The sequence below is a fragment of the Moschus berezovskii genome, chromosome 15 (assembly GCF_049115385.1).
Source record: "Moschus berezovskii isolate FMDL1 chromosome 15, NW_MosBer_1.0, whole genome shotgun sequence".
In the NCBI taxonomy this organism is placed as follows: domain Eukaryota; kingdom Metazoa; phylum Chordata; class Mammalia; order Artiodactyla; family Moschidae; genus Moschus; species Moschus berezovskii.
In genome coordinates this window covers 19052229-19064677 of record NC_142474.1, presented here as the reverse complement: position 1 = coordinate 19064677, position 12449 = coordinate 19052229, and the positions used below count along the sequence as shown (strand labels likewise).

At 50.1% G+C, this 12449-nt stretch overlaps 1 protein-coding gene across 1 annotated transcript in view; it reads right to left on the bottom strand.

The window, feature by feature from the left end:
• Window positions 1-509: 509 nt before the first annotated feature.
• The window catches only part of UQCC1 (ubiquinol-cytochrome c reductase complex assembly factor 1), a 100458-nt gene continuing 88518 nt past the window's right edge, over window positions 510-12449 (bottom strand). Inside the window, exons 8-10 of the mRNA XM_055436320.2 lie at window positions 8178-8255; window positions 4813-4926; window positions 510-1692 (exon numbers count right to left, since the gene is read on the bottom strand). Of these exons, the coding sequence (XP_055292295.2) occupies window positions 1558-1692; window positions 4813-4926; window positions 8178-8255 (327 nt within the window). The 3' untranslated portion in view covers window positions 510-1557. The remainder of the gene's footprint in view (window positions 1693-4812; window positions 4927-8177; window positions 8256-12449) is intronic.

Here is a 12449-nt window from a genome sequence, read left to right as displayed (position 1 = left end):
CCTTCCAAATCAGAGATTCCATGATTCTAAAGCAAGCCCGGTAGCTGAACCGGGGCTGTGGGCTGGGCTCTGTGGTTAGGGAGCTGCCCTGGGCAGCAAATGGGTTAAGGCTCAAATAACTTTTATATATAAATTAATGTGTAGAGTTGGGAGCCAAAATCTGTTCCATTAATTTTTCCATCCATTCCAGGAGCAGTTAGGTACACACAGTAAAGTTTATTTTGGTGCATGGTATACTTCACTCCATTAAAAATAAATTAATCAGCAAATTCCTGCCTGGCTCGGCTCTGGTTTATGTAAATAGTGCCCAGCTGTAATGAGTTACAAGGTGTTATTATCTCACACACACAGAGGAGGCTTCACTCTGGAGCTCTGCGTGCAACAAAAGCATCTTAAATAAACTCAGAGAAGGTCGTTTGATTTGTAATGTTTTCACAGAAGTGGGATATACCTCATCCATATAGAGTTTCTTTATATGACTCATTTTATAGCAAGTTAAATGAAGGAAGTTTGATGGGGGGGAGGGAGGGGCGATATGGTTCTCCACCCCCTTCTTCAATTTAAAGAAAATCCCCCCAAAGATGACCCACACTCAGGGGGAGGAGACTAGTTCTCAGGGGCTCAGACCACGGTGGCTCTGCAGCATGTGCTCCGGAAGCTGGAGAAGGGGTGGAAGGCTGAGCACGGAGCAGGGTCCTGGGGTGGTGCAGTGAAGCCAGGAAGCATTCTCTTCCCCCCAGTATCTCATGTCAGGGGAGCCAAGGGAGGAAAGACAGCATGACTCTACCCCAGTCCAGTGGGGGCGTGTGTGACAAAGGGAACTGTCTTGAGGCCTCAGGATGTGACAAGCCCCCTGGCCAGACAGGCCTCCTGGGTCCCCGAGGACGGAGTCAGCAGGAGATGCCTTGGCCAGAATAGTGACATCTCTGTGAACTGGAGACAGAAGCAGCAGCAGAGACCCCACCCCACCCGAACCTCCCCTGCTCCTGTCTCTAACTGAGCTGGGCACTGCTTCTCAACTCTTGGCCTCCGCCACCTCAGGTGTGTTTCTAAAAGACCCGGGAATAAAGAAGAGCCATGGCAGAGCGACGTCTCTGGGTCTTTTAATGGCCAACTCAAGCCCACGGCTCAAAGCTGGAGGACAGCATGTGGTTACCCAGCCTGATTCGGCAGCATTACTCACTGCTTCTAGGCCACAGTGGGTCCTTGGGGGGAGGCAGCTGTCCCCTATCAAACAGACCCCCTTTCCCTTCTGTGGTCAATCACAGGGTTTCTGGAGGGCACTTGGGGAGCGTGTGCAGGGAGCTCCTGCTCAGGGCTTCTCTTGAGGGAGAGGACACCTTAGAAGGGATAAGGGTTCTCCCAGCACTGTACCCCACCCGATCAGACTCCTGGGTGTACTAAGAGGAAAATCAACACAAATGGGGCCAGGTATTTGACAGATGCTGTTCAAAGGTCAGTTCAGGCCACTTCCTGCAGGATCTTGAGCCAAACAGGCACCTCTCTTCTGGCAGTTCCTCAAAGCTAGCTGGCCAGCTGTTCGGAGGGACCAGCCCATCAAAGACCCTCGTCGTTATAAGTTGGGGAATGAGGCTTCAGGATGCTCTGAGGATTCTTCTCCACTAGAGGGCGCCAGCTCACCTCCCCTGTCAGCAGCAGATCTTCACCGTTCATGGAGTCCAGGTACTGTATCTGCAACCAGACGAGAAAGGCACAAGAGCAGGACAGACGTGAGGTGGCAGAAGGGACGAGCCTCCCGAAGGAGAGGATAGGGTGGGGGCGGGAGGGGCTTCTGACCATCCCAGCTCCCAAGCCAAGGGATGGGGGGAGGTCTCTGATCTCCCAGATCATTTCATTTAAGGGGGTCTGAAGAAACAAGTCATTAAGGAAGCTTGATCAGGCCTTACGGAATTCCCCGCTGTACTTCTGAATGGACACATGTCTGACACACAAGCACTGACTTTCTGAACTGCAGGAACTTTCCATGGAGTGTGTGCTGGGGGAGACATGTCCTTGGTGTATTTGTGTATGTATGTGTCTGTTAATTTAAGTTCCCTTGTCTGAGAAAGGGGCCCATAAATAGTGATGTGTATCCCACAGGTCTTAATAAGCACACTGCTAGTTTGTTGTTTAGTTGCTAAGTTGTGTCCGACTCTTTCGTGACCCCATGGACTGCAGCCTGCCAGGCTCTTCTGTCCATGGGATTTCCCAGGCAAGAATACTAGAGAGGGTTGCCATTTCCTCCTCCAGAGGATCTTCTCGACCCAGGGATTGAACCCACATCTCCTGCATTGGCAGGTAGATTCTTTTACCGCTGAGCCACCAGGGAAGTCAGTAACTGCTGGTTACTGGAACTTAAAAAGGATGCTTCTACTCTCCTCTAGTAGGCTCTGACCCCAGGGTTAGTGGGCGCCAGCCTCACCCCTCGAGGATAGCTCAGGGGGTTTATCCCCCTGAACAATGTGGAGTTGGGACAATGACAAGAGAACATGTGCAGCTGCAGGGAGGGGTGCTCAGGCAGTTGGCAAGAGGCAGGGGCTCTAATGAGTGGCCAGGCCTTAGGCGATAGAGGCCTCCTCTGGGAGGATTCCCAAGCTCCTACAAGTAAGGAGAGGAGAAACGCTTTACAGGAGACAGGCAAACGCCAGGGCAAGAGCTGGATTAGGGCAGGAGTCAGCACTGGATTCAAAAGATAAGGTTCCACTGCAGGGATGAGAAGGCAACTGGGGGGCAAGGAGAGGTGGCAGGAGTTAGAAGGCCTCACTTTAGGTCTCAGATCCAACTCCCTATCCCAAGAAACCCTTCACTCCTGCTGCTTTGCTTTTAGGCTGCGGGCCCTCGTGCTCACCCTGTCTGTCACGTGTACCTCGGGCCTGGATCTCCACATCTCCAGATATGCTCTGCTGTCTTCCAGGGCGAGAGATCAACCAACACTTATCTTCCCTAAAACCCACTCTTCTTCTCAATTACTCCATTCTGTCCTTAATGCCACCACTCTGCCCATCTCCTGGGAAGAAACTCTCAATTTAATCTCTGACTGGGTCTCGGGCGATCTACCAGACCAACTGGCATCACGGCCAGGACCAGCCTCCTGGTCGTCCCTGATTCACTCGCTCAGACTTAGTCCATCCTTTCAGAGTGTCATCCACAGCACTCTGTTCCTGCCTGCATACATCGCAGACTGATTTATTCCAGGGGAGCCTTGTGCCTGACTGGCTTCCTTGTCAAATCAGGAGCTGGATCCTTGAGGGCAGGACTGGCTCTTAATAATTTCTGCTTTCTCAACAGAGTGGCTGGCAGAATAGGTGCTCAAAAGGTTTGCTGACAGAACTGGGTCCCCATCAAAGCTCACTGCTTGCCTAAGAGCTCCCTCACTGCTTTCCTATTGCCTGCCTCTCATCCGGGCACTAGGGGACTTCTTACGGGGGTACTGGTGTGGCAGTCCCTTCCTTCAGGGCCCTCAGAGAGGTCCCAGCTGTGCCCTTGTTGTGGCCCCTGGCACAAGCCCACCGCAGCCAATGGAAAAGTTGGGCTGGTCTCTCAGAAAACACAGCATTTGCTTTGCCAATTGCTGCTCCTGTCTGAGGGCGGGCCCAGTCAACAGTGTGAGCCTCAGAGTTCTCTGTGGGTGGGGTCCGCTGGCCACAGTGCCTTCTTCCCGGCTCTGGCAGATTTGAAGAACGGTCAAACAGAAGTCCTGGCTTCTGGGGTTCTCTACCCTCTGGATCTGAAGAGCCCTAGTATGTAGTTTTTCCAGTAATCACCCAGCTGGGCCTACTGGCCCTGTCTTCTCCTCGGAGCCAGAGCCTGGCCTTCCCTTTCCTGGCTGTTCGAGGCTTGAAGGCCGGGGACACAGGTGAATAAGGCAATGACTGTGAGGTGAGGCCCCTTCAGGTCCAGGGGCCAGGCCCACAAAGCAAAGGTGTGACTCATGGGACAGGCTGAGCTGATGAGCTGTCTGGAGCAGCTGAGCCTCTAGTGGCTGCATGAATCACCCAGCTGTGCAGCCTGACTCACTGCGCGACCCTGGAAAAGCCTACATGTGCCTCTTCCCTGCCACTCAGCTCCCTTGTCTCTAACATATGGATTTCTCATCAATACAGAATTAGGGGGCAGAGAGAACAGGAGTGAATTCTCCCTGGGCTCAAGGAAAACTGTGTAGTTAAGCAGTCCTCACTCAAGAGCTCTCTCTTAGAAGCTTTGGGAGCCCTGGGCAGCCAAAGGAGTGAGGGATGAACCCTGCTTGACGACAGGTAGCAGCACCCAGTAGGGAGAGGATCATGGGATGCTGCCTGGGGCCCAATCCTGCTAGAAGCCAGGGGTTCAAAGTGGGTACACAGGTGAGCTGCTCTGCACCCCGTGTTGTGACCTTACAAGTGGACTGTATGCGCCGAGGATCCAGCTCAGAGCTGGGCACACAGCAGACAGCCGAGTGTGCAGTGAATGAACGACCGCAGGTTTATGAAAGCAGCAGACCACTCTGCCCCTGTTCTCCTGTTCCTACTCCCCGCCCCCTGACCTAGCTCATGACTGGATCCAAAAAAGGGGCTCTTTTTTTTTTATGGGGAGGGGGTCAGTGAAGTAGAAAAGGAGAGCTTTATTGCTTTGCCAGGCAAAGAGAGACACATCGGGCTTCTGCCTCGAAAACCTCTGTGTCGCCCAGAAGGTGCTCTTTGTCCATGCCCGCTGCTGACATGATTTGGTCAGAATTCCCTCAGACTGGAGTCTGACCCTCTGAGGTCCAGCACCCACAGACCTCAGGAAGGACCTGCTGTCCCGGAGACTCCGGAGGGGAGGGGAGGAGCTGCTCACCTGTTTCCTCACATACTCTACCAACAATTCAAGCTGTCGAGGGTCTTCGCATTTCTGGTTGAAGAAGGTTCTCCAGAGGGCGGCCGCCAGCCCACGGTCATCTGAAAGGATCCCCTGGAACACACAGCACAACTGGTCTTTTGGGGCGAACGGCAGAGAGCCAGGAGACAAAAGCTGGGGATATCGCGAGCATGAGAGCAACCCCAGGATCGGCTCAGAGGACATGACACAGAAACAGGGCAACTAAGTGGCAGAGCTGGAAGGGGTCTTAGACAGCATGTGGTCTGACCCCTTCACTTAATACAGAGCAGGAAAGTGGGACCCAGAGCGGCCAAGTGACTGGATAAAAAGGTGGAAGCCGAGACAGGTGTATGTCTGAGGGACCCTCCTAGGCCACAGCTGCCTACAGCACTGACAGGCCCAGCCACCACCCGAGAGGAGAGATGGGAGCAGCAGTGGTTCTAGTGCCGTGCACCAGGAATGGGCCCAGCGTACCGTGAGTGTATACTTCCTCCTAAGCACAGAGTGCTAAGTGTTCGCCTCTCCTGGTCTGAGGACACACATCTGCACAGCAACTAGTCTTTGGGGACAGGAGCCCAGCACCTTGGCCTCACCGTCACCCAGCTCTGGGGTGGCCCAGCCTCCTCCAAAGTAGAGGAACAGGCTGTCCAGCAGGACTGCCACGGGCCACAGGGGAGTGCTCAGAACCTGTGTGTGCCTACCATCGGCTGTCCTGGCACAGCAGAGAGCGCGCTGTTGGGAAGCCCAAATATCACAGAGGCCTGCCTCATGGACTAGGGCCATGTTCTAGCTTGGAGCTCTGAGGAGGGAGAGGGGAGGGTCCCGCTTCCTGGGCAAGGGTGACTGAGGGACAGGCCCTGAGAAGTTGCTCTGTCCAGGTGCCAAGGCAGCATGTGGAACCAGAGGAAGTGCTGACTGGGCCTTGGAAGTCAGTTAGAAGGCCAGATCATGTCCTGGCCCTGTCAGTCCCCAGCTCAGAGATGTCGGGCAACTTACTAAACCCAAGTCTCAACCGTCCCATCTGTTAAACAGAGACTAAAATCCCTGCCCTACTTAGAGCATCTTTGAATTTTAAGAGAGAACATAAAGGCGTTTTGTGAAGTGTGATACGAAGATCAGGCTTTGGCATGCAGCTGTGAATAGAATTGAAACAATAGTGGGATCTGGGGATTGAACCGCCTGAATTCAAATGGCAGCTCCGTCACTTGGCAGCTTGGCACACAGCCTTGTGTGTGCCCTTTGGAAAGCCACTAGCCCTTCCTGAGCCCTGGTTTCTCATAACCTGAATGAGCAAAATAACACCTGTGCCACAGAGTTGTGAGAATTAAGAGATAATGGTCATGAAAGGCTCTGTAAGTGGTAAGGACATTACACAAAGAGCCAGGATCACTTATTCGATGTCCTGCTGTGGTCAGGCCCCCGGAGCACTGTGGTACCTGAGGTTTGGCTTCAGGTCTGCTGCCAGGAAGGGCCATGTCCAGTAGAGGGTACAGGCAGTTTGAAGGAAAAACTGTTCACCTGTCTCAAAGGCCCCCTTGCTAAACACCCCCACAATTCCACAGCTTAAGAGGCTGTCCTGGCACAATGACTGAGTCGGGAAAACCAACTTCTTCCGGCAGATGGGGAAAGGAGCCAAGAACAAGCTCGGGCACATCACTGTTCTCCAAGCTATTTGCTAACACAACAGCCTGCCTGTGTCTGAAGTGCCCTGGGCACATGCTGGAGTGCTGCTGGCAGCAACTCGTACGTGCTACAAGAGAGGGAACAGGAGTGGAAGCGAGTATTATGAGGACTTAGAAAACGAGCCCAGAGCACAGGACAGCAAAAGCCCCGGGAGCCAGGGCCTGCCACAGACAGGCAGCCTCGGTGATGGGTGAGATGGCTGGGAAGGGGCAAGTCTATAATCAACTAGGGGGAAAAGGATGACTCAGAACTCAGATTAACAATGATGGCAACGTGACTATTCCAGACTGTCAAGAGTTTCTTCCCACACCTGGCTCTGATGACCAGGTGGAAACTGTATGCCAGGAAGAAACTGTTACTCTGGCTGGGAAGATAAGTACGCTCAGAGGTTCTCGAGAGAACTGGTGGTTGATGTGAGGTCACGGGATGGCACGGGATGGCACTGCCCAGCTCAAGTCAGGACGTGGTAAATGGCACAGAGCAGGAGCACGATACAAATGGCTGAATAAATCAGCGAACCCCACTTCAGCCCTCTTCCCACTACAGTGCTAGTAAGTTGAAGACAAATGGGAGACTGGTCTGAGGGAGGAAGCAGGAAAAAAAATGGGTGCCTAGAAGGCAAAAATTAGTTTGCCTAACAATTTTCCCACAGTCTACTAGGATATCGACTTGTTTTCCCTCACGACACACAAAAAGCATCCTTCCAGAAACTGAGATGCCAAGGTCTAGAGGAACTGAGAGGAAGCCAACAAACTCTGGCCCTGGAGGACCCTGGAAGGGTCTGGGGCTGGGAGGAGTGGAGAATGGGAGAATAGTATTTACTATTTACTATTCACTGGGCACAGAGTTTCAATTTGGGAAGATCAGAGAAAGTCCTGGAGATGGCTGGTGGTCATGGCTGCTCAACAACGTGAATATACTCAATGGCACTAAAATGTACACTTTAAAATGGTAAATTTTATGTTATGTAAATTTTGCAATAAAAAATGAGATCTAAATGTCATTAGGTAGGACATCCAAGATACATTGCTCAGTTAAAAAAAGTAAGTTGCAGAATGGTGAGCGTAGTATAACTTCATTTGCATAAAGAAAACAAATCCACAGGTGCTTGTGTATGCGCAGGTAACATCTGTAAGGACACCCAATAAACTATTAACAAGGTTTTCCTCTGGGGCAGCGAGCTGGGCAGGCGAGAAAAGGGGCCTTCTGTTTTCTGTTTCAACCATTTAGGCAGAGTTTCACGAATTTTTAAATGAGTGTGTATTGCTTTTATAATTTAAGGCCCCAGAAGTGTGAGACTTGTCTGGTAGACCATGCTGCTGATGTGGGCGTGTCTTCCTCTCTCTGGAGCATCTGGGGCTGAGACAGTGCCCGATCTGCCTGTGTCCCTCCATCCAGCACCCTACAGGCACTCAATAAACGCCGGCCAGTTGAATGACCTGACCATACTACGTAGCGCTTTTTTTCTCAAGTACTAGGCAAACTGCTGGGCACACTCATTCTGGTTGCTGAGTCAATGAAGGTGAGGAAATAGTAAAATACTAAGTAAAACAGTAAAATAATGTCAGGCAGTGACGACAGGCCCTGAAGCTTCTTTCAGAAGTTCTCAACAGTCTTTGTTGGGGGAGGTCACTGTTCTAAGGTTTGGTAAACCATCTTACCTCATCATATCCTAAGATGGCGGCATAGAAATTATTTGTCATAAGCATCATGTTCTTCTTCAGGATATAGGAATTAACCTACAGAAACAAAATGGCAAAAAACAAAAGTATAAAAGAAAGGAAAAAACCATAAAGTATGATTTTTGGCTCCTGACTAATACGGACAGCAGAACAGAGAAAGAGGGCCCCTAACAGGTCAAATTCCCGCCCCATCCTCCTATTTCCCTGGTCTGTCAGGATTCTCCCCAATTTGACAACTTCTTTTAGACTTTGGTCCCGAACTGTACAAAGCAGTACTCAGTTCTATGAACTAAGCCCCAACTACGTGTCAGGCTCTGTGCTGGATCCTATGGACAGAAAGAAAAAGAAACGGCTTCCTGACTGGAGAAGCACATTGTCTAGTAAAAACAGACCTGTATTAATAAAAAAGAAAATCACACAGCAACACGTTACCTCAAATTCTATCCCCAAAGTGGGGAGTGATAAGTAAGGGGTGGTGGTGCTGCTGCTGGGAAGTTCTCTAAGGAGGCGATGTTTAACCGGACCTCAGAGGAAGAGGAGTCTGACGAGAGAGAGCTGGGGGGTAGGAAAGACACAGGGAATAAGCTGTACAAGGTGCAGGGGCAGGAAAGAAAATGAGGGAGGGTGAATGGGCAGGAACAGAAAGGAGTCTGCTGCAGTGAAAGCACAAACGAAGTGGTCAGAGGTGGGAAGAGGAGGAAGAGAGGCTGGGCTGTGAGTGAGATGCTGAGGAGAAAGGTGACCCCTGAGGCTGTGAAGAGGAGGGGAGAACAGGATGCGCTGAATTAGTGACACTGTTAATGTGAATGGACTGTTCCAGAAACGCAGTGTCAGTGAAGCTGTGGAGCCTCAGGTAGAGCTCCTCTCAGAGAACAGCCAGGTGAGCCTGCGGAACCGAGAGTGCAGTTCAAGAAACCTCTTCAACAGGGTGAAACTCTGACTCCGGGAATCTGACCTCCAGGAATATGTTTAAGGAAAGGGGTCCATGTTTCATTCCTCTCTGGCATCCCAGCAGAAAACCTGGTGTCATACGTAATACACAGAAAGGACCCGTTGACTATTTAAATTGACAAGTTTCAGAAACAACCCAGGCATTTGGAACTTTATACGGAGAATAAGGTTTGTGCTTAACAACCATGACGGTTGCCCACCAACATCTCCTCCATTTCCTGAGCACCTGTTACAGGCCATGTGCTTTATGGACATCATCCCTTCTGTCACTGGAGCTCAGAAAGGTAGATATGCTATAACCATGCTTTTATAGACACAGAAAACTGAGACTCAGACAGGTGAGGTGACGTGCTCCAGGTCCCACAGCAAAGTAGTGATGAAGTATCCAGGTCAGTCTGAATCCCGAGTCCATGTGCCTGACATTCCACCAGGTTCCTGCCTCCGGGAAGATGATTTTACTTCGGGTCATAAATCAAATACTGAATGATTTCATCCTGTGGTTTATCACTGGTCTCTGAAGAAGGGCAGAAAGGAGTACTGAAAGGATCTGGATTTAGTCAGAAAACCTGGGTTCAAGTCATAATTCTGCTGTATACCTAGGATGCGATCTTGGGCAAGTCAAGTAACCTAAGTCTACGTCCTTGTCTCTGAAATGCCCTACACAGAGGACTGGTTTGTAGAGCAAATGAATTAGCATGTACTTCATTCATCTGTTCACTCATTCATTTCTTCCACGATATATGCTGAAAGCCTTGGTAAGCTGCAAAGTGCTCTGCAAATGCAAGGAATTATGAGTAATACCTTCTGGTTTGTTTATATAAAACTAAAACCAGCTCCAATACTTTATAGTCATGGACAATTTTCAAAAAGAGAGAGAGAGAATTGTGAGACTCAAGACTGGAAAATGTGAGACTGGATGCAGTGGTGCAATCCATGACCTTTCCCACCCCACCTTCACCCCAGGCCAAAACAGCCATCCGTCTTTTGCGTTCCCAGAGCTCTCTGTTCACACTGCTCCTGGGGACACAACACCTGTCCCGCAGGGCACCAACCTTTCCCACTAGTTTTCCAGCAGTTCAAAGGCCATGAGGAACTCTTTCTGATGAATCTCAACACCCCCGACACCTAGGCTAGTGCCTGGCCAGAGCAGGGTTTAGGGCTGGCATGCTGAGGACTGAATCCTCACAAGGCCTGAGTGCCACACAGAGTGTGTTTTATCCAGTCACATCCTTCTGTCCGCTTCTGTTTATTGCTCCTGAGTACCTTCCGTGTTTCAGAAATTTCAGAACTGCCAAACTTCTTACTGTGCCATCTTCCAGTATGGGCTAAGGTAGAATCAAGAAACAGGCCAGAGCTCGAGTTACTTCCTTCTGCAAGGAGATGGTGGGACTACAACCCATCCTCCTGCTGAGGGGCTCCTCTCCCTCCTCCTGTATGAGTCATTCTAACTGTGCAAGAAGAACCAGAGTGGGACACCCCTGAGGATCCAGTGGTTAAGACTTTGTCTCCCAATGCAGGGGGTGCGGGTTTGATCCCTGGTTGGGGAGCTAAGATCCCACAAGCCTCACAGTCAGAAACCAAAACATAAAACAGAAGCCAATGTTGTAACAAAGTCAATAAAGACTTTAAAAATGGTCCATATCAAAAAAAATCGTAAAAAAAAAAAAAAAGAATCAGGGCCACAAAGGGATGATGTCAGAGATGTCAAGCACAAAGGCAGCAACTGTCCGAGAAACATTCACTGAACCTGCTCAGCAGAGCTGGCTTGTGTGCTACATCAAACCAGGCAGCTTTAGAGCTGGAAGGACCCTCAGACGTCACTTGGCTCATCCCTTTGAGGAAACGGTGAACTGAGACCCCAAAGGGGAAGGGACTTTGCCCCCCAAGTCCCACATCAATTTAGTCTCAGAGTCAAGATTAGAACTGATTTCTGGATAGAAGCTTTCCCTATTTCACCATGTGCAGGGCATTTCCAGAGATCACCAACACATTAACATGCAAATTTCAACTCCTGCTTTCCAATAAGGCTCATTTACATACAGACATCCTTTCTCCTCTTGGGATGCACCTGAGTTCTAGCCCACTGTTGCCCAGAAGGAATGGAGAGGAGGAGTCCAGTTCCTCATGAGCAAGGATCCTCTACCTCCTGGTTCTCTGTTCTAACTCTGGTGACCTATAAGCGGCCTCTCCCCTCACTTCCAGCTGAGAGGTGGCAAGCTGCCACAGCTAGGAATGGTTTTTAGACATCATCACTGAAGCAGGATTAGATCATGAAAAGGGCCCTTCCTGGAAGAGGGTGAGGCTCCATCAATGCAGACACATGATCTGCAGGCAACAGGTGAGGGTAAGTGACAGCAGCTTTCTGAACTATAGGACTCACCCTGCAGGGCCCTTCTAACCAGCCCAGCAGCCCAAGGGGGCTGGATATTCCCTCTGCTGAACCTCTGTTGAGGCTTCCCAAGTGGCTCAGCAGTGACGACTCCACCTGCCAACGCAGATGTGGGTTCAATCCCTGGGTTGGGAAGATTCCCTGGAGAAGGCAATAGCAACCCACTCCAGTGTTCTTGCCTGGAGAATTCCATGGAGAGAGGAGCCTGGTGGGCTACAGTCCATGGGGTCACAGAGAGTCACACATGACTGCGCAACTGAGCACAGACAACACACAGAGCCTCTGCTGGGATCTTATTCCCTCACTTAAGCTTTTACCTGCTGGTGTGCAGGTTCTGTGTCCTCACTGCCAGATAATTCCATATGGAGCACCCTGCCCATGAATACACAGACAAATCAGATGAGAAACTCTCCCCAGCTAATGCTGGGTTGTTCTCTTATTAAACTCTTCTCCTTTCCATAAAGCTTTGCTTTTTTATAAAAACCCATACATATAGCACCACCACAAGGAAAAGGTTCCTTTTATATCAGTTACTCATATTTTCCCATTTATTTAAGCTATTAAAATTCATGCAGATATTTTATAAGCCATCAGGATTTGGTGACTGCTATTACTGAATGTTTAATAATAAACGAAACAGAAGAAATCAGAGGGTTAAATGATGACTGCAATTCCTGTAATGACTTAATTAAATTTTTATTGAGTACATAAACTATGATGTCACTTCTAGCCAACCATGGGTCTGCTTTCCTAGCATGTCACAGGGTGGGAGCACTCGATAGGAGGCTAGGCTAAATGAGCAGCAAGTCTCAGCTGAAATGGGGAGGGGAGCGAGGCTCATGTAACACACTCAATAAATTATCCGTTCATTTTTAAACAAAGTCCATGAGTTATAATATATTTGCCATGCA